At 34.0% G+C, this 27,829-nt stretch overlaps 1 protein-coding gene across 2 annotated transcripts in view; it reads right to left on the reverse strand.

The window, feature by feature from the left end:
• Positions 1-704: 704 nt before the first annotated feature.
• Positions 705-27,829, reverse strand: part of LOC150100142 (tubulin gamma-1 chain) — a 78,272-nt gene continuing 51,147 nt past the window's right edge. For both annotated transcript variants that reach the window (XM_090403277.1, XM_090403278.1), the window contains 7 exons: positions 24,081-24,229; positions 23,221-23,434; positions 21,963-22,112; positions 17,351-17,503; positions 8,801-8,962; positions 5,551-5,742; positions 705-2,313 (listed from right to left, as the gene is read on the reverse strand). In XM_090403277.1, the coding sequence (XP_090259403.1) occupies positions 2,293-2,313; positions 5,551-5,742; positions 8,801-8,962; positions 17,351-17,503; positions 21,963-22,112; positions 23,221-23,434; positions 24,081-24,229 (1,041 nt within the window). In that variant the 3' untranslated portion in view covers positions 705-2,292. The remainder of the gene's footprint in view (positions 2,314-5,550; positions 5,743-8,800; positions 8,963-17,350; positions 17,504-21,962; positions 22,113-23,220; positions 23,435-24,080; positions 24,230-27,829) is intronic.

A 27,829-nucleotide genomic window follows, 5' to 3' on the forward strand; every position in this document is an offset into this window, starting at 1 on the left:
TGAGTGGGCAGTTCAATCTCCACTGGTAGCCAATCAGAGATAGCTGGCTCATGTCTATCACTAATTATAGCAGCTACCGATGAAGAGGCTGGCAAACAAGTGCTGCCATCTCTTGGTACCTAACCCTAAGAAGATATGTTACTGTCTGAAATAATGTGGGTACTACGGTCAATTTTCTTGAGTTTCCGGGAGGGAAAACTCGCTTGCCCGTGCCAGAGATCAACCCGGGAATCGGTCAAAAACAGGCTTAGAAAAAAAGTTCCTCCAGTCGGCGACTAGACTTAAACTTAAGTCTGACTTCAAGCGACCAAGCACAGAGGATGCAAGTGCCACTTCCACTGAGCTACACAGGCCTAATATATATATATATATATATATATATATATATATATATATATATCAGTTTTTGAAACAGAAAAAAAAAAAAAAAACTAAAAATTCTCTTTTGTTTAAAAGAGAATTAAAAAAAAAAAAAAATTAAAACTCAGTTGTTTTTTTCAGTTGGGTAATTTCTACATCTAGAAAATCTGAATAAAAACAAAATAACAAGATTATAATCATTATTGCAACCTGAATTTATCTGTCATTACTACAAATAAAAATTAACTATTAATTCTTCAAGAAGAGGATAAGAAACTATTAGCATAACAGGTACACAATTACAGAAATGATGAATTTCATTTAAATAAATAAAAAACAGAATATTTGTAGCTTGATGTCTCAGATGAGGTTATTTATTCTTTCTTTCTTTTGGGGAAACATTTAATAGATTGCAAAAGAGCTGTCCTCCATAACCAAACATAAAATTACACACTTCTAAGATTGCTATAATTTGTAATCAGATTCATAATTTAACTGATTTACATATAGAATTCGCATAATTAAGCTACATTCATAAACTAAACTAATATGCATTTTGCACTTCCTAGTAAGGGCTCATTGGATAAATTGTATTAAAAAAGGAGCAAATATTAGTTTTACTGGTATGTACTTCTTCAGATTAATCTAATACAGCTTCATATATTTATCAAAACCATTTTCTACAAATGTAAACGTCACATTTCCATTCCTGCAATACACTAAAACAAAGGAAAGCAATCATATGATCATGCATTCTAAACATTGCAGAACAGTCATACAAAGGCAAACAGATTTATTAAACATAAAACTAAATTTATTCACTTAGCACAAGTGAACTGAACTGACTTTAAATTACTGAAAATTCATCATCATCATCATCAAATTCCTGCCATGTACCCACAAGGGGTGTACAAGATATAACAAAACACATAGACTCATTTACAGAGCTTGTCAATCAAAACATGAAATGATACATATGATATATATGGCACATATGCTAAATAGCCAGGAATACAAGTTGCATCATGATGCACAAAAGTATTAGCATTAGCCACTATGTGTATGCAACACATACACACACATTTCAATCATTATTTGAAAGATCAATACTTTTCATAGAAACATATAGTTTGAAAATATTTCACTGTCTCAAATATCAACAGAAAGTTCAAGGAAATAGTAACATTTTTGACTAGACTCATCAATTAGAATACAAGTGATAACTGTAACTACTACTACTATAATAATAATAATAATCCATTTTATATAATTTGAATTATGACAGATTTACAATAACTAGGGCAGTAAATACTTAATGATTTGTACAATTCCTCAAAATAACTCATGAAACTTTCTTATGCATTGCAAAAAACCATATAAACAATCTTTCAGATATTTCATTATTAAAATTAATGTCCTCAACATATGAATTTATATAACTATATACACAAGTTTATTAGGAATCTTTTGTGACATTTCTATAGCTGATATGATTCCCGCTTCTTCCAGATTCCATTGTAATGCAGTAATGCATTCAGTCAAAGACAGTGAGTTTGAATAATGCATCAAGTATCAATGTAGTTTTAAAAATATTTTAATATTCACAAGCTCGAATACTTGTGCAAAATTAATATGCCCAAATATATGGAGAGAAAAGATACAATTTTGAGGCACTAAAGACTGCTAATAAACAGAGAATATTTTATAAATATACATAAGGCATTCATTACTATTTAGAGATGACAAAAACACAACAACAAACTCCTGTTAAATTTAACTTAAAAAAAAAGTTGTTTTCAGTATTATATACAAATAGACATATTTATTGAGATTACAGTACTATGCCAACAAAACTCACTCTGGTCAAATATGACACCATTACTTACAGTCAACATTTACATTTCTATAAGAGAGAAGAAAAATTTCCTCTTTTCATTTGTTTTCAGTTGGGACCTATAAAACAAAAATTATAAACCTATTAATTCTCTGAAAACTATTCTGACTTTGCATAACAATTACAAAATTTTCTGTGTAAATTATTTTTGCAGGAAGCAGTAAATGTAAATCAACTATCAGCAAATCTAAATTCAACTTCATAAAAACCAGTAGCAAAAAAAAGTCATCTCTTGTTCAAACAGAAGCCACGCCTTCCAGTCCTTCACCAAAGCAATTGGACACAACTTCTGCTCACCTGCACTTCCACCTCTTATCCCCCCCCCCCACCATCCAGATAGCACCACTGCTACAGCACCCAAAGAAAAAGCTGACCTCCTAGGTTCAGTCTTTTCCTCTAACTCCTGCACAGACAACGAAGGCAATTCTCCTCTTTCCATACCAGCAACTGAGTATCTGTTATTCTTTCATGCTTCCTGTGGTCATTCAACAAAAAAGACATGAGAAGAATATTAGACAACCCGAACACTACAAAGTCATCTCTCCTACTGTACTCAAACATTGTGCTCCAGAGCTAACATCTGTCTCTATTGTTTCTTCATTCTTCTATACTCAGCTGGCACCTATTCCATCTCATGGAAGCAAGCATATATCCAATCCATTCCAAAAAAGACAGACAAAAGCTTACCATCCAACTACCATTACCTCAATCCTCTTAAAAATAATGGAGAAAGTTATCAATAGTCAACTTCTCATTACCCAGAAGCCCACCAGTTAATCAGTAACCACCAGTATGGATTCTGTCAATTGAGACCCACAGATGATATCTTAGCTTATATCACCCACCATTGAACATGTGCCATGGAAAGTTTCAGAGAAACATGTGCTGTTGCTCTCAAAATTCCAGGGCTTTTAATCATGTTTGACATCAAGGACTGCTTTGCAAACTGCCTTCCTTCAGTCTACCTGCCACCCTCTATAACTAGATAGCCAGCTTTCTCTCTGGTTGTTCATTGTGTGTGTCATGGTGGATGACACCTTCTCTTCAAGCTTTGCCACCAATATAGGAGTGCCTCAGAGATTCATTCTTTCATCTATCCTCTTTTTCTTATACATAAATGACTTACTTTCAATTACTAAAATCCTATCCTTAGATTTGCCAATGATAGCACTTTTCATTCATCCTACTCCTTTCACAAACCATGTAGTTCCAAGATATCTCTTACATCAAAATCATCTGAAACTAGCTAAAACACTGATCTCCATACCATTCTTTAGTCGTCATCATCATCATCAGTTGCATCAGTCTTGGGACTGGTAGCTCAGCAGCAATTTCCTCCATTCTGCTCTGTCATTGGCTTTCTTCTTAACCTCCTGGTAACTCCTCAAACCCATGCTGTCTTTGACTTGGTCAAGAAAGCTTTTCCTTGGTCTGCCTCTTCTTCTTTTCCCCTCTATTTTGCCTTCAGTTATTCTTTTCACAAGTCCATCATGTCGAAGTATATGTCCAAACCACCTATCCCTTCTAATTTTGATCAATTTTATTAGAGTTCTTGTTTCGTTTATCTCTCTCAGGACTTGTTGGTTTGATTTTTTTTCTGTCCATTTTATTTTGTTCATGTGACGCCAGCACCACATTTCAAAAGCCTCCAATCTTCTTACATCTGCTCTGCCTAGAATCCAGGTTTCACATCCATACAGTGCAATCCATATCAATGTCTTTACTAATTTTTTTTTCAATTGTAGGTCGAGGTTTCCTGTTAAAATGCATTTCATCGTAGAGAATTGGGCTTTTGCGTTGTTTATTCTTGATCTTATGTCTTCTCTTGTTCTGCCATCTTCTGTTATTAGGCTTCCTAAATATTTAAAGCTTTTCACTTGTTTTATTTATTCCCCACTGATGTCTATATGCTCTGTATTGATAGGGATTTTGCCTAACAATGATTTTAGTCTTATCTGTGTTGATTTTCATTTTATATTTTTCAAGGTTATTATTTAGTAATTCTAGCATTGTTTTTAACGTTTTTCTGTTTTCTGCTACAAGGGCTATGTCATCAGCAAATCTTATACACATGACTTGCTCACCATTTATCTTTATGCCACTATTCTTCAGTGGGACAAGGATAACCTAGTCACCTTATGCTGCCGAAATGCAGTCATGTCTTTTCTCTCACAAAAGAGATCTCAGCTAACCTTCCCTTATCCTCAGTAATATGCATATCACTAGACAGGATGAACTATCTCTCCTTGGACTGACATTTACCTCTAAACTCTCCTGGCACAAACACATCACAACAATAGCTTCCTCAGCTTCTAAAAACCTAGACATCCTTTTTCTACTCCAGAAGCTATTTTACACCCACATTATTAGCTTTCTTCTTTGTGGTCTTTCAGCAAAAAAAGACATGAGAAGAATATTAGACAACCTGAACACCACAAAGTCGTCTGGTTCCAATGGCATCTCTCACACTGCACTCAAACATTGTGCTCTAGATACTACTTTCAGCTACTAACCATATATAAATCACAACTCCAGCCATCCTTAGAATACTATTCACACATTTGGGATGGCACACCTAAAACCTCCATAAACTTCTTGATACTGTCCAGAGGAGAAAAATTCAGCTAATAGATGATCTTTCCCTCAGAGACTCACTTCAACTTCTATCTCAGAGATGCAATGTTTCGGCTCTGTGTCGCTTCTACAGGTTACTGCTCCAGTGAATTGGCAAACATCATTCCTTCACTTGCTATTGGACCTGCTTGTAAAAACAAGAGCAGCAGCTACCTAACATCCCTTTTCAGTGCAACTGCAAACTCAAGCTGTGTTTGAGTTTGCAGTTGCATACTCAATGTGTTTCCCAACAACTTCAACCTCCAGTACTTTAAGAAATATGTCAACAGATTTCTTCTTTCTCAATCCTTATCTGCACATGGCAACTAATTATATTGGGACATTTGTTTGTCAGCAGGTGTCTGTTAATTTTTGTCAGTTCTCAATAAAAATATAACAATGTTGCCAGTTATAAGCAAAAAATTTCAAGTAAGACTTTTTAATCATAAATAAATTCTCATATTCATATGCTATTATAGTGTCAACAAATGTAATTTTGATTCTTAAAGGATAATGGAAAATTTTAAATTCATATTCAAAATCAGCAGGTCGCAATTAACTCATTTGTGCTTCAAGGCAATGCACAAAAATTTTCAATTTGCAAAGGACAATTTCAAATTAACTTTCATTTTCATAAATAATATATGATTATTAACTCATTATACCTTATAGAACATACATACCTGTTGCATTCCCCAAATAAGGTAATCAGACTTTGTTGCTGCCGTATACTCATCCACCAACTGTTGTACTACTTCGCGAGAAGAGTCAAGCTCATCAAGATTATCCTGAAACATCAGTTCTTTCCTAAACTGTTCCAAAAATGCTTCTCTCTTCCTGAGCTTGTCATATTGCCTCAAAGTTCTTTCAAATAACTATATTAATATATAATTTAATTAAGAAAAAAATATAAAAAATATGTTAACAGAAAATTTCTGGACCACAAAAAACAAAACGATAATGCAGTAAGTAAAAATCAGTAACAGATATTAAAAAAAAAAAAAAAAAAAAAAAAAAAAAAAAAAAAAACTGCTGGGGCTGGGGTCAAAATATAACTGAATAGAATGTCAAAGCTGAGGTATTCAATTAGATAATTTTAATGAAGATTGCACTGTGTTTTGTCACTCTCACCCCCCCCCAAAACAATCCTATTCTCCTTTTATATTACGCTTTTCTAAACTATCAAATGATTTCACTCTACTGGTCTCAATTTATTCTTTTATCCATTTGATTGTATTTTGTTAAATTTTTATTTTATACTCTTTTTAAAAATGATTGTATAATTTAAAAAAGGCACAAGTAGTCCGAATGTGAATGAACACAAGGCATGACTGAAATGTGTGTGTGTGTGTGGAGGGGAAATGTATTTTTGATTAGTTCAGTGGCTCCACAGTAGTGTCTGTTGTGAATGTATAATTTCCAGCCATTTCATTTGTTCCAAACTGGTTTCATGAGAATGGAGTAAGAGAGATCAGTCTTCTTTCCTTAAATTCACTATTAGCAAATTTTGAACTATAAACAATTTCAAATTCAATGGCAGATCATATTAAGAAAAACGAGGATGTTAAGAAAGAACTTGACATTGTTAGCATTCATGAAGGTGGTATGACCACTTAAACAGAATGGGAGAGAGGAAAGATTAGTTAAACAATGTTCTTTGCCAGGAAAAAGACCCACAGGAAGACCAAGATGTAGGCAGATTGATACAGTAAAAAGTGCCTTAGAAGGCAGAAATATAAGATTTAATAATATTGGAATGTTGACAGATAGCAGGCTAATCTGGAGAAAAATTGTTGACAGGAAGTTAGTAATGATGTAACTTTATATGAAGTACTATTATAAGATAATGTACCCCCCTCCTCCCGAGGATATATGTCAGGAATTTGATGATGCCTCACATAAGGTTGTACATCTATAGCATATTAGCAGCACGGGCAGGCTTTTTTGTTTTTTGTTTAACTTGTAGTAACAAAAATAATAATATAGAATCTTCTTAATTATAATAAAAACTTTTTTTTTTTTTTTTTTTTTTGAAAAGTTAGTGCTATTTTTTTTAAAATTACCTCTTTAGAGAAATGTAAACTAAAATGTAAATTGCCCAATTTAAAAAGGGAAATAATATCTTCGTGATTTTGGAATAATTTCCATACTTGTTTAAATTCATTTGAGTTAAATCTGCAATGTGAAAGAGAAAAAATGTGTGTGTTATTTTCTGGAATAATTTCTATATTCATTTAAATTTATTACAGTTAAATATTTACTCACCTTTCATTGTTATGAAAAATAAAACTTTCATAACTTTCCCAGTTATGTTATTTTCTGGAATAATTTCTATATTCATTTAAATTTATTACAGTTAAATATTTACTCACCTTTCATTGTTATGAAAAATAAAACTTTCATAACTTTCCCAGTGCTGCATAATTACAGTGCAGTCCATCTCAACATTAACATTATTTTAGTGATCTACGTCCAGTAATCACAAAAGAATGAAAGTGTGGTATACGACAAACTGCACAAACAAGTGATAATCTTGTTATTAATTACTCAATTTGATAGTTATAATTTTCTTTATTTAGGTATTCTAATAATAATAATAAAAAAATCAAGTACTGAATTTTTAAATAATGGCGGGGGGGAGAAGATAAGTGAGCCAGAGCAGATACTGCAAATACTGAGCTATGATTCTGTGAATCTTTGATTCACAGAATCATAGATTCTGTGAATCAAAGATTCACAGAATCTATGATTGTTGCTCTTCCATCAAGAAGATGGAAGAGCAACAAGAGTATGGTAATTGAAAAATATTCACACAGATACAAAATTAAAAATATTTAATGCATGTATCAAATCAATTTTTTCATATGGATGTGAAACGTGGCTGGTTTTAAAGGAAATACAAAGAAAACTACAAACATTCATAAACTGATGTCTGCAGAGCATACTTCAAATTTGGTGGCCAGAAATTATTAGTAACGAAGACCTTTGGAAAATAAGCAAAAAGTCAACCTTGAAAGCAGAAAACAAAAATTTAGATTTAGATGGATTGGACATATACCTAGGAAAGATCATGAAGAAATTTATCATGGTAAATAATTCTGCTGAACTAAGACCAATAGCAAAGGATAAGGAACTGATGGTAAGCAATTTAAACTCCTGATGAAATCTAGAAAAGAAGTGAAGTTTATATTTAAAATAAAAATCTTTAAATTTTGATTTTTCAAAAGCATTTAATAAATTATTGCAAGATAAACCTCCAGTTTTAATGCAGAGATCAAAAGGAATTGGAAAGAAAGTGACAGCAGAGTACTGCATTTGTTTCTACATATAACATCTACATTTGTTTGCAAATGATCCAAAGCTGAAAAGAATCATGAAGGATGACAGAGGGAAAGATGATATGAATGTTTTATACCAGCAAGAGCTAATTATCATAATAATAGCAATTGTAAGGGGACAAAATTGTACACACTAAGAAGCTAAAACAGATATTAAAAGAATACCAGGAATTATGACCATGACAAATATGTAAGTAGTAGAAACCCAAAAATGAAAATTAATTCTATAAATTCCTTTATGCTTAAATTGTTCTAAGCTTCAATTACTAAAATCAGATTTAAGCTTTTAAGTTTCAGGATAATGCAGATTCCCTTTTGCATTTATGCATCATCCTGAAACTCAAGAGCCCAATCTGATTTTAGTAATTGAAGGGTAGAACAATTAAGCATAAAGGAATTTATACAAGAAACTGTAAATTTTGTGTTTCTAGTGCAAAGATAGGTGATCTGATTCTAGAAATGTTTCTCACTTCTTGTATGATGAAGAAAAAGTCTGAATCTCTTATCTTACTATGCATTAGAAGATGCCATGGAAATTATTTGATGATAATAACAATTATAATAATATAATGCTAAAATATACTTATGAACCTACCGATGAAATGCTAGTGTGATTAGCAAGCATTAAGCCACTAACTCGATGAGCAGTTTGTATATATGGCGATTTTCTTGAGAGAGCAACCTGGATACTAGCTGGGCCCCATGGAATAAACTGTGCCAATTTTCTTTCTCTAATGCGTTGCAAGCTTTTATGAACCTTGTAAAACCAACCAAAACTTTGACTTAATAATGCATATAAAACTAAATTACAAGAATGCATACTTAATAAATGTTATTAAGAGCTTTCTTAAATATAAAGAGCCAATAAGTTTCATTTCGGCAATAAAAACATTATTTAAATTAAGGGGATATCAAATCCCACATTGTTTTAAAACCGAATAAGAAACTCAAAGATTGGAATCAGAGAGTTTCTTGCCGAATATAGTAAACCATAAAGTATCGGTGACCACTAGCGTGAGCTAATACAAGTGACCCTAGTACATAGTACAATACCGGACGACCTGCAGCAAAGGTGGTGAAGTTCTGATCGCTATTCTTAGGTATTTCCCATAATGTAAAAACACATTTCCTAGGAAATGTATGCTGTTATTACATTATGGTGGAAGGTCACTACCCAGACCGGTTTCAGCCTTTTTTGAGGCTTCATCAGTGAGTAGCTAGACCAATTAATACCCAAGTGTATAGCGAAAAGAACTTATATACTCTGCTATACGAGTTTCCAAACAGGTGCAACCATTAAGTTACTTAAATATAAAGAGCTAATAAGCTTCATTTCGGTGATAAAAACATTATTTAAATTAAGGGGATATTAAATCCCACATTGTTTTAAAACCGAATTCGGCTATATTCGGCAAGAAACTCTCTGATTCCAATTAGAGGGTAAGCTATTTACTTTCAAATCATTTGGTATGAAGAAACTCTATATAGTATAATGAAAGTTATTAAGTCAAATTAAGATAATCAGGGACTGAGTTGAAATGTTTTTATTACTATTACTATTATTATGGGCAACTCCAGGGAGTCTCATCGATCTCATCTTAGACTCATCGAGGGAGGCCTTAAACATCATGTCCACACAACTATTCGTCATTCTCACAGTATCATACCTTGCCTTGAACTCATTCACTGTCATAGCACCCACAACAGACTCTGGCAGCTTATTCCACTCATTTACCACTCTAAAAGTAAAGAACCCAGCTCTAACACCCTTGCTAAACACACTCTTCCCAACTTCCATAGGTGTCTCCTAGTTCTCCCACCACCAGTCCTGATCTCAAAAATATCTTCTGAATTAATCCTATAGAAACCATTCAGCAATTTGAATGTCTCAATCATATCTCCCCTTTTCTGTCTATCAACTAATTTCTGCAACCCACAAATCTTCAACCTGTTCTCATAAGGTTCATTCCATAGACCTGCTATTATCTTGGTCACTCGCCTCTGGATCCTCTCCACCTCCTCCCCATCAAGAAGAAACTTAGGTGACCAAATCTGGGTATAGTAGTCGAGAGATGAGGTCTTATCAAGGCTTGGTACAGAGGAACAATAACTTGCTTGTCTCTGCTTGTCAAAGTATTTTGATGAGCTGATTTAGCCACTTTTGCAATGTGTTCCCTAAACTTCATCTCATTATCCATCAACACCCCCAAGTCCTGGCCTCATCAATCTCCTGGAGTACAGTTCCACCAATGTGGTATACTGCTGCTAATCTTTCTGCTCGTCAAAGTATTTTTCAGCAACCAAGTGATTTGATGAGCTGATTTAGCCACTTTTGCAATGTGTTCCCTAAACTTCATCTCATTATCCACCAACACTCCCAAGTCCTGGCCTCATCAATCTCCTGGAGTACAGTTCCACCAATGTGGTATAGTGCTGCTAATCTTTTCACTTCAAAATGCATAACCTTACATTTTGTCACATTAAATTGACATCCATTCTCCTTAGCCCAGAACTCCAATCTATCTAAATCATCCTGTAAGATTTTTACATCTTCTGCATTCACTATCGCCCTACCCAACTTTGCATCATCAGTGAACAAATGAACCGTTCCTCTTAGATCCTTCCCTATATCGTTAATGAACAAATTAAACAGCAGTGGTCCAAAAACAGAACTCTGAGGTACACCACTAGTCACAGGCCATCTTTTGGATTCTACTCCTGAATAAACTACTCTTTGGTATCTCTCCATCAACCACCCACCTATCCATCTCACCAACCCTATATCCATTCCTATATGTTGTAGTTTACAGATTAGAATTCCATGTGGTATCATGGAATTCTAATTCCTGTCAAAGGCCTTAGCCAGGTCCAGCAGTATCACTGTAAACCCATTACCCTTATCCAGTTCAGCCGTCACTGTATTATAAAACTCGAGCAAGTTACTGAGGCATGATCTACCCCCTTCACAAAGCCATGCTGTCCCCCGTACAGTATCTCATTTTCATCAATCCATTCCTGTATTTTTCCCTTGACTACGACTCCTGATATGCTGATCAGTCGGTAATTTGCAACAGTAGTCTTGGATCCTCCTTTATGAAGCGGAACTATTTTCCCCCCTCTTTCCATGCCTTCGGGACTAAACCAGACCCGAGACTCAGATTAAACAACACGGTCAACGGCACTGTTAATTCTTTAGCCGCTTCACATAAGACCCGTGCTGGTATACCATCCAATCCCACAGATGTATTCACATTAAGGTTCTGTAATAGACTATACACTTCCACTTCATTCACCACAATTCCCGTATAAACTAATGGTTCTTTCATTCTTTCAGTGTCACCACCTGGATGATATACTCTTGCAAAGTGCTCACTCAGTAATTTCACTATATCGACTGATTCAGTGACCTCCTTGCCATCGGCATTCCTTAAAATTATTCTGCCGTGTACAGTTTTTTTTTTTTTTGCTTGCAGTATATTTAAAGAACTGTCTGGAATTCTCTTTAGCTTCCATAGTTAGTTTCCTTTCATAATCCGCTTTTGCTTTTCTTACCACACTCGTTACCCTTCTGGACTGCAGGTCACTTTTCTCTTTAAATTCCCTTCACAGTTGTTTCTTTTTTTGCAGCTCAAGCTTAATGGTGTTATTCATCCATTTAACCCCCTACTTGTTTTACTATTCAGACCCTTTGTATACAATCAGCCATAACCTCCTGTAAATGCTCTTTGACCACTTCCCATGCTCTATCGACATCCAGCCCTTGCAGTTTTACATGCCATGGCACTGAACCAAGCAATCTCCTAAGCTTGTCATACTTGCCAGCACGGCAATTCCACATATACCCTGTCTTAATCAAAAATTCCACACCTTTAGCCACCTCCCAGGTCAAGACCTTATGATCACTCTCACCGATAGGTGGCAACATGGTCATATTCATTACAGTCAAATTCTCAGATGCTATTACCAGGTCAAGCACCCTCAAACCCCTAGTATTTTCTATTATGTGCTGTCTCAGATAGTTCTCTCTTAATGATTGAATAAAATCCAGTTCCTTCCTCATATGTGTCTTCAACTCTTTCCAATCAATGTTACCATAGTTGAAATCCCCCCCCCCATAATAATTACCCTCCTTCCACTCATTTAATCAATTTGTTTATGCATACTATCTCCACCATCTATTCCATCACCTGATCTATAGCAGCACCCAACTGTATATTTTGTTCTGCTAGTCACAATCTCACACCAAATAGCCTCAAATGAGCTCTTTTCACTATCCTGCAATAACTTCAATTCTCCTTGGCTGCAGTTCATCAGCTATCATCAATAACACTCCTCCCCCCATTTTATTCTCTCTGTCCCTCCTAAATACACTATAACCTACACATTCTATCCCACTAACTATATCCTCTTCCGTCAGCCATGTTTCTCTAATGCTAATAACCTGTGGTCAGGAAGAGCCAACCAAGGCCAAAAATTCTTCCTTCTTGTTCCTAATACTCCTGGCATTAGTATACATGAAATGTAGAGGTCCCTTTGTCCCCGGCTATCTTGATGCATTATTCTAACTGTCCCATTCCGATTACTTGTCTTTAGTACTGGCTCGGGTAGATTATATACATTCTTACACTCGAATGTCTCACTGATGTCCGCATATCCACTTCCCCCCCTCCTGCACATCAATTTTTACTTCATTCAGCAACACTTTTTCCAGTCTCTGCACCAAATCCATTCAAATGCAGGCCATCCATCTTGTATAAATCCTTTCGCCCACCAAACTCATTCCACACGTCCACAAATTCCACACCAACCGTATGCATAACCTGCGCATAGTTATTTGCGATTATGGCCCTCTTTCTAAACTCCTCTCTGTCGTACCGCAGCAACAGACTCACCATCCTAACTCTGTCACTCTTTTCTTTCGCTACCTTTAACAATACTTTCAAGTCCTCTCTCATAAAGAATTTATCTCCTTTCAATTCATTCGTACCCGCCACAACCATTAATTCTTCCACCCTCTGCTTTTGCGCTCTAATACTCTCACTATGTTTGTAATGCATATATGCAGTTCAAAGCTGAAATAGAATGCAAATTATTGACTAAGTTCCAAATTCAGCACATCTGAGTTTATTCAGTATTCAAGCGGATATCTACTAACAGAGTGCACCACAGGATGTAAAAGATTGGACAATGAATTAGAGGTCTCCTGGTTCTCTGCATTAATTGTAGGCAAAGTGAGAATCGCCTGAAAGTTATCTAACTTTGAACCAGCACAGTATTCTATACATCCCTCTGAGGATATGCCAGGAAGTTACAGCTATTTTTAATGTAGTTGAGAGAGAAATTATTTCTTTATCTTTCTCTAGTTTTTAGTTGAAGAAGCAGCTGAACTCAGATGAATTTGAAGCAATTCACAGATATAATTACTTCATGGTTTTAGCTTTTTCTGTGTTTATTCTAAACAAACCACTGAGCATATGTATACAACACTACTAATCAGAAGATCTTGTGTTTTGTCTTTTATTTGGTCCATCTTCATAAAAAAATAAAGTTATCTGCAGTCCCACAAAAGTATACTGGATTCTGAGAATCACAGAAATTCTGATGAATTATATGATACTATCCAATTCTTCATTTACATCTTCAGGGAAGTGAATTTGCAAGTCAACATTTAGTTATTTATGCTGTCAGTGAAGTCAGCTTGATATAATGATTAATCCATTATAAGGGGGAGGGGTACTTTTTATGGCAGAGTAGCAATGGCACATTATATTTGCAGAGGAAACACAGATTCAAATCCAGTCTAGGAAGGAATGAATTTTACAGATGTTTAAATCATATGTATAGTCAACTCTCATTATAACAAACTAGCAGGTACCAAATGCAAATCTATAAACACAACGCTATTCTAAAGAGCATTCACTATAACCAACTATTCCCATAGTTCACAAATCTGTGATAGCGAAAGTTTGCTGTAGTAGCCTATGAATTACTAAGCGATGGATGACTGGACTGATTTAAATAATAACTGTTACTGAGAATTCTTCAGTTTGAAGAAGCAATAGGTTATCAAAAGCAGCATATTCAAAACAAATTTTAGGATTACAGAAGTGATAATCATTTTACATCACTAACTTCATCAAGAAAAAATAATGAAATTCAATGTAGGGAACTAGCTACACACAGGTTCAACTTCTTCCTTAAATTCATTCATAACAACCATCGGGTAAGATAACATGCTTGTTATCTTGCCTGATGGACATGAAGGAAACTGACCAGTGTGGTCAATTTCTCCACTATTATACTTTTGTGGGTTTGTAGTAGTTCTAATTGCCTCAATCGATTCTTTAACCTGTCATCCAAAAGTATTATAACAGACGTATTGAAACATTGTACTTTGCCAACTGATATTATGCTTTTCTTTTATAGGCATGATATGCAAATCACAATCTTTCTTTGCTTATTATTATTATTATTATTATTTTTTTTAATTCTAAGTATTTTATGTGCATGCCATGATTTCTCAGAACTTCCTGGTCTGACCACAGAGTTGTAAGGTATATTTACAATATATTCGTAAAGAGATGTCACTGAAGGGTCAAAGCTATATAACTGGGAGAACTCGACATAGCCTTTTTAATAAATGTAATGAAGTGATCAGTGCACTTCACTATATGTCCAATCTACACAATCTCATGGTGCACACTTTAAGTGGATTATCTACCTGGATACTAAATGAATGAGGATGGGCTAGCAATTTGGGATCAGCCAACCAAACTGCATTCAATATTTAGTAGCTTAAACCAGAACACAATCATAGAATGTCATCATGCTGGGACATCGACCACTTAAACAACTTCCTCCAGTTGATTTTGTCAGGGAACTAGAGCAATCAGTGAAAACTCAGCTACTACAAACTAAAAAAAAAAAAAAGAACAGCAATAGTAATAGAATAAGATAGCGCCATCAAAGGTTGGTCGATTGGTAGAGTCTCTGTTACTAATGGTTCGCGCAAGAAGTTAAGCAAGTCTGACTGCAGTTAGTAGTTGGAAGGGGTTTAATCATTTGATGCTGCTAGCATTCTGCCGAGGACTGACCATTCTCACAGGGTTAACTGCGGCCTGTAAACTGATGTATGTTAGACCTCTGTTCCTTTGGGGGGCATATGGGGGATATGACATGACAAGTATCACCAACATAAGAGGAACCAATGGAAAAGAAGTGGAACTGACAGAAGAATTAGAGAAGTACAATGTCAACCGACCAGGGCTTCTGACTTCATGTCAAGTCAGAAGCCCTTGTCGGTTCTTCAGATTCCTCAAAAGGCCATGTGGAGGTTTCCACCCAGTTATCCAGCCTTGACCCTTAAGCACTCCCCCAATCATTTGTATTCCATCATAATTCTTCCTTTTATTTTCCAAAATAACTCTTAAGGATTTCTTTTGATTTATTCAGCTAATGTCTTTTCATAGTCTGACTTTATCTTCCTTACCATAGCTGTTAACTTCCCTAAACTGCAATTTATATATGGCTTCTTAACTTGCTCATCACAAATTTCCATCATATTTTTTTTATGCAGCTCTTGCATTTTGATTTCACTCATCCATTAAATTCTAATATGATTTATTCTAACTCTGGGAATGGAGTCTGATTTAACTTCTTGGGATGACCTTTGACTGCTTCGTATGCACTACTTCAAGATGCCTTCTTAGTTTATTATAATTATCTGTCGGTGTCACATTATCACTCTTTATTTGTAGCTCCTACATGCTTAACCCATTTCTAAATAAGACCCAAATGACCAACCCAATCAATTGGACACATAATGACCACCTCATTTATGGACACATCTCCAGAAGTTATTCTCAAATCTAACACTTTCACTCAAATTCTCATGTATCATGCATGTTTTTTCTTTCTTCCAATTAATCCTTTATCCTGCACTTTCCCATAACAGTTGTTCTTATCGTACCCATTAAGCTATCCTCCATAGTACATATACATCATACTACTACTACTACCGCCACTACTACTCCCCTCCTATTCTCTTTTCCTCTATATTCAGGACACAAGAGTATGCAGAGGATCTGAAATAGGAAGTGATAACCATTTAGTGTTGATCAGGATAAAATTGAACTTCATATTGAAAAGAAGGTTATGTAAGAAAGTTTCGAAACGAATCAGAGTTGAACAGCTATCAGATGTAAACTGTAGACTCACTATATTTGCCATATTTATACTATATATGCCACATTCTAGTCCAACAAAGGGAGGCTCTCTTCCATTATCCAGATCTCACTAATACTAATAATTTTTGGCTAATTTTCAAGCATCACCAATATCATGAACTCCACCATCATGAATTTTTTGCACCTGGGAAATACAAGTTTATCATACTTTCATTAAGAACTCCCCTGATCATAATCTTGTGACATAATTTTCTCCTTAACTTGTTTTTCTTGTTTGTTCGGTCGGTCTTTATTATTCCTTTGGATCATTCTCCTGTTTTTGGCAGTACTAAGCATGAATGATATCAAGATAACAGGTCCTCATTCAACTTTATAATTTGATCAGCTCAAACAAGCAAGTCTGGATGATGTCTCAATTCTCCCTTTCTCACTTTTCAGATACAGCTAATTTCTCTTATATGGAAAAACCTAGGTAGAGGTTATGTGGCAACCAATCTGATCAAAGTATCAAAACCTTAACCATTATGGATTTTGATAAAATCTAGTGCAGGAATGCTTATTAAAATTTGTTATGAAAATGGCTAAGCGACACTGATAAATTAATTAGATCCCATCACTTTATTTTAATAAATAATACTTCTGAAAGTATATGCTTCTTAGAGCACGTCTTCTTGAACAATTGATGGTAGTATACAGTCATCTCTCATTATGGCAAGAACCATTAAAGTGAAATCACTCACTATGACGAACTTGCAAAAAGTCCCCCCCCCCCCCCCTCCAGTCAAAGTAGCATAGCATCAATATCATGCTGAAGGAGATTTGGTTCCCACAAACTGCTATAATACAGGTTGACTGCAGGTATAAGGAATATTTCTATTTAATCATAATGTATATAAAATTAAATAAATTCTTAAAAATTAGAAATCTATCAGAAAATGACATTCCAGTTAAAAACATACCTGAGTAGGATCAACTTCTCCTTGAATAATATTCAAAATGCTAATATAGCAATGGGTAGTATTTCTATCATGAGTAGTTGATACCATCATGTTTTTGGGTTGCAAAAGACGTCTCATGACATCCAGAACTGTTGTCTTTCTCACACTACCTACCTATAGAAAAGAAATTATATGGTTTTACTGTGGTTGAGCTTACTTAAATGTTGCTTTTAAGAAGCCATAACATTGTTTATTATTTAAACATTAAACTGAATCAGGCAGTAATCTGATTTAGTATGTCAGTGGGCAAAAGCCAGTTTACTCATAATGAGTGGGAACACAGTAGCATTTCTAACACACACAAAATAAAAAAAAATAAAAAAAATGCCAGAAACTGATACTTGACTATCTTGTTTTATATATATATATATGAGGGGGGGGGGTAAAAAGACCACCATATGCCACCCACTGCACTTCATACAAAGTTCTACTAAGCAGAGCAGAATCTGCTGAGTTATTTGTAATTGACTTCAAAGTTGTAGCTTTAGTTATATTGAGAAGTAATATACTATAAATGCTGACTCTGCTTGTACCTTTTATCCTTTTATAATTTCAGCTAATCAAAAGAAATAGCATGTGTTTCAAGCTCTCATTTGAACTGAGAAAACTGAAAAGCAGGAAAACATTCGATTAGTTATATGAATTCAAAGTGGAGTGATATTTGCTACTAATACTGAATGTTGGGAACATTCATTGATGAGCAAAATAGTGAAAATGCTTCACAGATCAACAGATAAATAGCTAGCCTGAATAGGCTAGAAATTGTTTATTTACTGATTAAAATCGGAAAGAATACTTATAACAAAACATACTGAAAAAGTTCTTGAAGGTAAAGATGATTGTCATATTTGTAAAACTTTCAAATTTTAGGTACATTAAGGATTGGTCTTAATTTTTTTTTAGTGCATAATTCCTTCAACATTTGTGGAGGATGCATTCCGAGACTTACTGCGAATAATTGATGGCTGCCCTTGGTGACTCTCCTCTCAGAAAAACATTTTTTTTAAAAGTAAATGTACACCCAACTGTCAGTGTTTAGTATTTAATAGAAGGAATATTTTCCTTCTTGTAAAATGCTAATAAAATAAAAATAAGAGAAGTTCATAAAATGATTTATTATTGAATTTGCCAACGTATTTAAACCAAAACTAAATAAAAATAATTTTTTATCCTACATATATGAACACACGTATCTTATTAATTAACATAAAGGAAAAAATATTATTTTTTATGAAAAATAGTGCTATAGAGAGACACTTTTTTTTTTTGTTGCTTCATTTGGATGTACCACATAGCATATGGTACAAATGCCTATTCCAAATCTCGAGCAATTTTCATACTCCTTTCCACTGAAGGATCTAATTCATGGATTCTGAATTTTAAATTTCTAGTCTTTAAACAGATCCACAAAATATTCTAGCATCCATGGTTCCCATTCAACACACTTATATTAATCATAACTTTATGCTGCCCTGGTTGGCGTATCCGCTCTCCAGCAAAAAGGCTGTGGGCATGGATGTTTGTGATTGTCTCTGAAAATACTAGTGTGGTGGGCAGTAGATGCCATTGGTGTAGATGTGATGGTAATTGAGGTTCACTGTAGTTAGTGGAGAAGAAAAGTTGTGAAGTAAAGAGCCCTCCCTTGATGAGTCTTTGGACTCCTTGGAGGTGTCACGTAATAATAATAATAACAATTATAATATACTTAATTATACAGCATCCATTGGTTCACAATAATTTTTAACTAAACTATTGTGTGCCAGTGCCACACTGATGATGACACATACATCTGATTGGTGGCAGGGATTCTGTGAATAATTCAAACCACATAATGAGAGACTGTGAAAACAGAAGGGTGAAAAACCAAAGTAACATAGAAATATAAAATATTCCTACTTTATATTCACGTATTACTATCCACACGAGCCATTTGGTTGGGAATTGCATTTGGATTATGCAAAAACATTCTAACACAAAATCTGAACATGCAAATTGAAATCTCATCTGTGCAGAAATTTCTAGTCTACCAAACCATGACAGTTATTCTGCTGTTCTTATTACCCAGATCAGGAACCTTGAGCACCCCCCCCCCAAAAAAAGACCCTCAAGTTGGAACTAGAGAGAAAAACATTTGATATTACTGAAATAAAAAAAATTATACAACTTTTAAATCAAATTGGGGATTATGTCTTTGTAACATAACATTTAGTAAAAATGGCATACTGACATAAACCACAACGTTAATAATTACTTATTTATGCTATTTGATCAGCTGTAATAGCTAATATCTTCAGAAACGCGACAACTGTGAAAGTTACAAACAATTTTCGAATCCCATCATGGAAAAGAATGTTTATGAATGCCCTTAGATATGGATAAAATTTCACTGCCTAGTGTAAGATGCTTACTGGGGGCAATGAAGTGTCTTAAATGTCACCAGAAATAGTATGACAACGGCATTAGATCTTAAAAAAAAATATGTAAAAAAAAAGTTTAAATATGCATGTTTCAGAAAACCACTTCCTATATTCTTGAGATATGCATGGAATCATTCTTATTAAGATTTATTCAAGGAAGGAATACATCATGATTGTTGAAACTATGTTGAGAATCTAGATTAAAAAAAAAAAAAAAAAAAAAAAAAAAAAAAAAAAAAAAACCCTGTTATGATGCAACATAATTTAATTCTATCAAATTATATAATCTGCGAGTTAACCATTATGTCTAAATATTAGCCCAAATAAATTTATTACTAATGTTACAGTCTATATTCCATTTTATTCAGTATGAATTAGGCTTAAAGCCTACATAGCTCACTCAGTCTCGACAATGCCCTTTGGTTGGAAAAGAACTGGGTTAAAATCCCATCTAGGATGCAGAGTCCCCCCCCCCCCCCCTCGAACTTGGATTTTTCATTCCGCATACAGACAAACTGTCCAAGAGAACACATGCAATTTATATATAAAATATACACTGCTTAAAAAGAAGCCAACAGACACCATAGTGTGAGGAACAAACAGCCATGGCACCCATCTTAATAAGTTATAGGGCTTCCTTTTGCTGCAATGACTGCAGCAATCCTACAGGGCATACTTCCCAAACATACGATAGTGATCAATAGGAATTTGATTCTTCCTGTAGACACGTAATGAGATTCTGAACTGTTATGGGATGGACGTCTCTGGATCTGTCAGATGAACCAGAGCATCACCCAACGTGCCAGTTCATCTGACACTCAAGTGTGGTGATGTTCATGTCCACAAACTATGCAGTTACAGCAGCCTTATGACATGGTGCATTGTCTTGCTGAAAGAGACAATGGTCAGTTTCACAGAAACATCACAAAAGAGGAAGCATTGCATTGTCCAGAATTTTCAGATATCATTTGGAGTTCAATGTTCATGGCATCACAAATAGCGGTCCAAAGCAAAACCAGGAAAAACAGGACTATACCAATATACCATTAACTCTGAATTTCATAGTTGTGGTTAGGTTTTGTGGTAAGAGACATTCACCAGGCATCTGCCACATCCACACTGTCTATCTGCTTGGTAGCGTGATTTGTCACTCTATAACACAACTTTCCAAGCTTCCAAGTCCCATTGTACATGCTCTTTGCACCACTGAAGACAACGCTGCATGTTAGTTCGGGTAATGTGAGGCGTGCATATCGTGGTTGACATGGAAACCTATGTTGTGAGTCTTGGTTCTGTATGTTTTGGTGCAGATTAGTGTTCCAGTTGATGCCCGGAACTCTGCATTCAATGTGTCAGCTAATAAATGCCTGTTTTTCATATCATTCTACATAGCATCCTACTGCCAAAAGCACTTGCCTCCCTGCGCTTCATCTCAGTGTCATATCACTAATTGTTGACCTGGGATGGCCCAATTTGTCAACAATTTGGCAAACAGATAGGCCTGCAGAATGACATTCTATTATCTCTTTCAAACTCTGTCAGTTCCTTTCTCATAGCCATTTCACTCAGACACAGTTGCACTGAGACTTGGGAGCATCATATTCCTCCAATTTATACTGGCTACAAACATGTGGCTTGTTACATAGCATGACAAGCCAAGCCCATGGTGGAAGGGGGTCTATTGACTTCTTTCCAAGCAGTGGAAAGAAGTCCTTAATCATAGGACTAAACTGTATTCTGGAATCATGATTATGGGTGCTTAAGAGCCTATTAAGAACGTGAAGAAAAAAGGGAACGCAGTCAAGCTTATTGTAGAGTTACAAGGAGTTACTTTCAGAGGAATAATATAAACAGCAGTAAATAATGTTATCTTTTTTTAAAAAAAAAGTAATAATAATAACAACAACAAAAAAAAAAAACTTTTTGAATGTCATAAACAAAATATTTAGTTCAAGTGCCATCTAAAATACTACTCTGCTTGCCAATTCTACCCCTAAGTGAACCCCTGTTTGTTATTTGAATCAATGTCCTATGAAAAAAACATTTGCACAACAAGACTGTTTGGATGAAAATTGCATTTCATGCTAGAAAATATGAAACAAGTGTTTTCTCTATAGTAAAAACAATTTTTTAAAAAAAAAATATTTCAAGCTTACCTCTTGATCTGTAGTTAATGGTGTATAACCAGTCATCAAAAAGTGAAGTCGTGGAGTTGGAATAAGAGGAGCAATAAGCCCAATTAAGTCATTATTCATATAACTGGGATATCGAAGAGTTGTAGTACTTACAGACATTATTGTCGAGACCTAAAAAGATAACACCTGTCAACCTGGAAAACACCTCTTATCCAAACATTTTCAAATTATTAAAAAATTATATTATTTTTAAGTAGAAAAAGAGATTTATAACTAATACAATCATCTTCTGATGTATAACAGCATGAGATTATACATTACACTCCAATCCAATATTTCATGGCTAAGTGTTCTATATCAACAAGTTTCTTGTTGATATAGAACACAAAAACATTTTAATCTTCTAAAGCATTTCCTACTTCAACACACTTATATCTTGATCTTCCTGTGGGAATTTTCTCCTGATATTTTTCCTTCAAATATCTGGTTTGTTAATGTTTTCATCTCCCATTCAATTTCAGTGACCATATACCATGTTATCTTATCTATGTTAACACATGCTTGAGTATTAATGATGTCAAATTATTTTCAGATATTTCCATGTTTAACACAATTCTGCCAATCTGATCACTGTGCTAATTTTCCTTAGAACTCACATTTCTTATCTCCAGTCTGATTAGCTGCTTTATTTTTAATCCAGTTTTTTTGATCCATTGTTAAAACTGATATGAACACTTTTGTATACTGCTAGCTTCACTTTTGGCAAATTTGTCTCTTGTTCCATAAAAATTTATTCACCTGGCTTTTAACTATACACTTTTGATTTATTCTTTATCTATTTCCATATTTAATTTGCCATCTTTAATAAAAGTTGTATCTAAATAGTTGAAAATGTGGTCTCTACAAGTTCACTATATGTAGATAGCATATTTTGTTGAGAATGCAACTGATATTTTCCATTTTCATTTATTTGCAGTTTTAAATTTTAATAATGTTAATCAATTAAAGTAACAATTTTCGTACTGAATCTGTCATGACAATTATTTAATTTGGACAAACTGTTGAAGACTTGTATAACATTTAAGAGGATAACAGCTTCTGCATAGAGTCGAGAACTAAGATTAAGTTCATTCTCAATTTCTATTCCTAATATACACATGGTACTGGTATAAGTTCTATGACCTTTCATGAAGGTATCAATATTAAAAAAACTATGGCTTGCTTACCCATAAAGCACAATTCAAAAGTAACTTAATATCATTAAGAGACAAATACATACCAACATATTAATCTGAGCAAAACTTGGGTTTTGGATATGAAGTCGATCAACTGCAATTCTATTCAAAGCTGTATTATCAAGAACCACAACACAGTCTGCATTCTGTGTAAGCCTCTTCAGAGTTAATAGAGAATTATATGGCTGTACAACAACATCACTTATTTCATCTTGATTTGGAAAAACAGAATATGTCTCAATCAATTTTTTTGGAAACCTGAAAGTGATAGAAGAATAAATAAATACATATTAATAATTCTAATGAAATAAATACAGAGAATATCAAATGCTCTCATTTGCAGGGGCATGTTTAGGTTTGGTATACATGCCTGTCAAACATGGTCTACTATTGAATTTGTGTTGATAATTTTTTTTTTTTTTTAAATAGAATTAGTATATACAATATTATGCACCTAAACATAAACATATCTTCCCTTTATTAATTAATTACAAAGTTGGAAACATTTCTTCTAGCCATGAGTGATAATCTACAATCACAACTTAGCTTTTAGCACTGATTATTTATCATAGTGAGATATCTTTTTAGGATACTTTCAGCCACAAGCAATTCAATGTCTCTTTTCCTTTTCCCAATAAATCTGAGTTTCTATTCAGCAGCAAATAATAAACATCACAAATCTCAGGAACTGACCAAAATGACATTATGGGAAACATGTCTGGGATGGTGAGGATTCCATCTCGTGCAATTAATACTGTCACAGGTTGATTCCACTGAAATAGCTCAAGAGGTCTGAATAAATAATAATCTGAATACATAAGCAATGTTATATACATATGTAATTTATATTTTAATATGCCACATGTAAGTCAACGCTTTATTTTAGAAAATCAAAATTACACACCTATCATTCAGCCTTTCCAAAATGTAGGAACCCATCCCAGATCCTGTACCACCTGCAATAGAATGACAAAGAACAAATCCTTCTAGACTATCACTACCATCAGCTTCCCGGTCAATAATATCAAAGATTTCTTCATAGAGTCTCTCACCCTAAATTAAAAAAAGATTAAAGAATGCATTAATTCAAGAACAGAACACTGAAAACAGGAAATTCAACATACATCATACCAGTAACTTTAAACACCTCTCTTATTCCAGAAATATAACAGATCTTGTGCATGTATAAGTAAACATCATGGACGTAGATGGCACTAATAATTTTAAAATTCAGTCTTGGTCTCACAAAAATTAAGTTACCTTTATCTTTAAATAAAAGATTTATTTTCTTGAAATACAATTAATCTCCAACAATCTCTGGCATAAATGTATCATAGCTATAGCGTTTTAATTCAACATTCAAAAAACTATGTTTTACTCTTTTTACTCCAATTATTATTTCCATCACAAATTGACTCTCCCAATTCCAAACCTGTCACAGATAAATACCTCTTAAAAATCCATGATTCTGTTCCAAAGCTGGTGATTAACTGGAGAGCTTTCAAGGTTCAGCACATTACTTCTTGCATGTCTAAGAAATGTCCATAACTGTTTGAATTTGTGACATAATTTACATGCACTTATCATTGACCCCTTGATTTCATACAAGATAAAGACAATGAAAACATTTCAGCTTTTCATATAAGTTAAGTGAAGGATTGGCAAGAGCCAAAAAACACAAAACGACATGAAAAAAGTACAAATGCAAACAATAATGGAGACATATCAGTAAGAAGTAGAAGAGTATAAAATTATACAAATGAAAAATGTAGAATTAATGTTTAGAATTCAAAATCTTATGTTCGCTTACATTAATGTCACTTATCTTCATAATGAACTAAATATGGTAGATTTTTAATTTCACTTAAAAATCTGCACACATCTGCACATTTTTAAGTGAAATTAAAAATCCTTGAAAATAGCTTGAAATAAAATTCTTCAACGTTTGATAAATGTCCTTTTCTCTTGTTTGTACCTTAACTTGCAAAATTGTTAGCATTTCCTCTTATTATTTAATCACAAACCATTCTTATTACAATTATTAATTGCACTCTGCCTTTAACAGATTCATCAATTTGAAGTGCTAATCATTTACACTGGATTATATATCATTACATAGCTGTTTATACAAACCAGTAGACTCAACGTCTTTCTTCTTTTAATTTTTTTTAAATTTATTTTTAAGTTTCATGATAACTGCCAATTGTATGGCAAACAATATTTCTGAAAAGCATCAAGAGATTCACCAACAGCACATCTTAATAATTTGCCATTTAGAAATGGCTTTTATTTTAACAAGAATGACTCAACTTTAAAGATTGAATCTTGTGCTTGATTTCTCACATTGTTATGAAGTATATATTTTTTGTTTCTCTGTGAAAACTTCTTTCAATATTGTATTTACACAAATGATACAGAACACACCCATTAACTTTAACAAAACAACATTTTCCCTTCCATTTCTCTTGAAAGTTATAATAATCGTTTTTTACTCTATTTTTGTTCACTTACTGTCATGAAGTTCTAAAAGTATACAAAAATAATAATAATTACTTGTACATTTTTAATAATACAAACTGTTTTTTATGTAAATTAAACAATGGCTTTAATAAATATATTACTAGGAAAAATATAATAATTGCGAATGACGTTCTTCCTTCTTAAACAGCAACACAAACATAAACACAAAATATTCATGAATATATTCTCATTTTGCAGAAACTTTGACTGCAAAATAAGAGGGTTGCTACAGATGCTACCACAATTATTAGGAAATAAATTTATATGTTTCTTTTGGCTATCCCTACTATACACCATCTGGTGACCAGCCTGTGGAGCTGCTTTATTGCTGTACTCTCAAAGATAAGGGAGATTCTGTATCTCCACAGTATGTTTGGGTATCACTCACACAGAGTGAAAGATTGCAAGGAACAGAAATTAGAACCCCCTGGCTCTGAGTATATCAAACATGACAACAGCTACTTCAGGTTCTCAATAAGCAAGGTGGTGGTGTTTTAGCAGATCTATCCTTCTAGTCCACATTCCATTAATTATCGACTAAGTTATTCAACTTGGAATGCTTTCCAATGTTTTTTCATCACTCCTCAAGAAATTCAGAATGCTAAATCTGCACACAATGGTGCAAATGTAGTTGAATCAAGATGCGCTGCCTTATGTATTGGCGCAATCACTTTTTTTTTTGTTGTTATTGTTTTTGTTTGCAACTTACTAGTATGCTTCAATTATCCTGACAATCCCCTGTACCATCTTTATTACTTTTACTATATATACAGTAAAGTTAATGAAGATTAATCCATATATAACCCAAATCCACCACGACTCCCAAATCTCGTCTACTTAGTACATTCCCACCAATATAATACAATATATACCATCTCTCTCTCTCTCTCTCTCTTTGGCTTCAGCCTTGGTTTCTTATAATTTTCTACTCTATAAATCTGGATGTTGGTATGAAAATCAGCAATAACAAGACAAATACAATGAAAACATTTCAGTTACTTAGGCACAATTTTTAGTGAAAATGGTAAATTAAATATGGAAATAGACAAAAGAATCAACAAAGCCAGTATGGTAAGAAGCCAAATGAATAAATTTATATGGAATAAGAGAGAAATTAGTCAAAACACTAAATGAGCTGTATACAAGATAGTGTTCAAACCAATTTTAACTTGTGGATCAGAGCTGGGTTAAAAATAAAACACTTGACCAAAGATTAGAGACCACAGATATGAGAGTCCTCAAAAATATTAGTGGCATGAACAGATGGCATCAAGGGCAATATTATATTAAAAACATATTTTAGCATTTGGGAATGTGTTAGCAGTGCTAATCTCAGGTGATATGGTCACTTAAATAGAATGGGAGAGGAAAGATTAGCAAAACAAGTGTTCTCTGCCAGGTTGTCAGGGAAAAAGACCAAGAGATAGGTGGACTGATACAGTAAAAAGTGCATTAGAAGACAGAAATATAAGATCTTATAATGTTGGGGTCTTGAGAGACAACAGGCTGATCTGGAGGAAAATTGTTGACAGGAAGTTAGTAAATGATGGAAGTTTTTCATGTAGTACTATCATAATATTCTGCACACCCTTTAAGGATACATGTCAGGAATTTGATGATGATAATTCGGGATGTTCTCATTCCTCATTTTTGCTTCCCAGTCTTAAAACAGATATATGCCTGATTACTTCCAATGCCAAGATCACAGTATTCTCATTAATCCAAGGCTGCATGGAAATGTCATTTACTATCACATTCTGCTAATACAACACTCTTAACAATGCACAAAAGTCTTGAACATGCTGCTTCCTACTGCCAATCCATGTTTCCATAGTTAGTCACATCAACAAATAATATTTTCTAATCTTATCTGCTTATTCTAATCTCACTCAACATTTCTTATCCTGTATAAACACTGTTTAGACACTGCCTTGTTACTTGTCATAACAAGGCAGTGTCTAAAGCTCAAGTTGTTGCTACTAAGGAGAGTGTTTGTCCTGATGAACAAAAGTACTGTTACAGTGATGATGATATTTATCTGAGGAAAAGTTGACATTAGAAATATTTCGATTAAAAGAAATAATTAGAAAATCCACTAGGGAATTGGATAAACGTTTGATTAAACTTAGACAG

Source organism: Typopeltis vanoorti, chromosome 13 (assembly GCF_054136105.1).
Source record: "Typopeltis vanoorti isolate ZY-2024b chromosome 13, IOZ_Tvanoo_1.0, whole genome shotgun sequence".
In the NCBI taxonomy this organism is placed as follows: domain Eukaryota; kingdom Metazoa; phylum Arthropoda; class Arachnida; order Uropygi; family Thelyphonidae; genus Typopeltis; species Typopeltis vanoorti.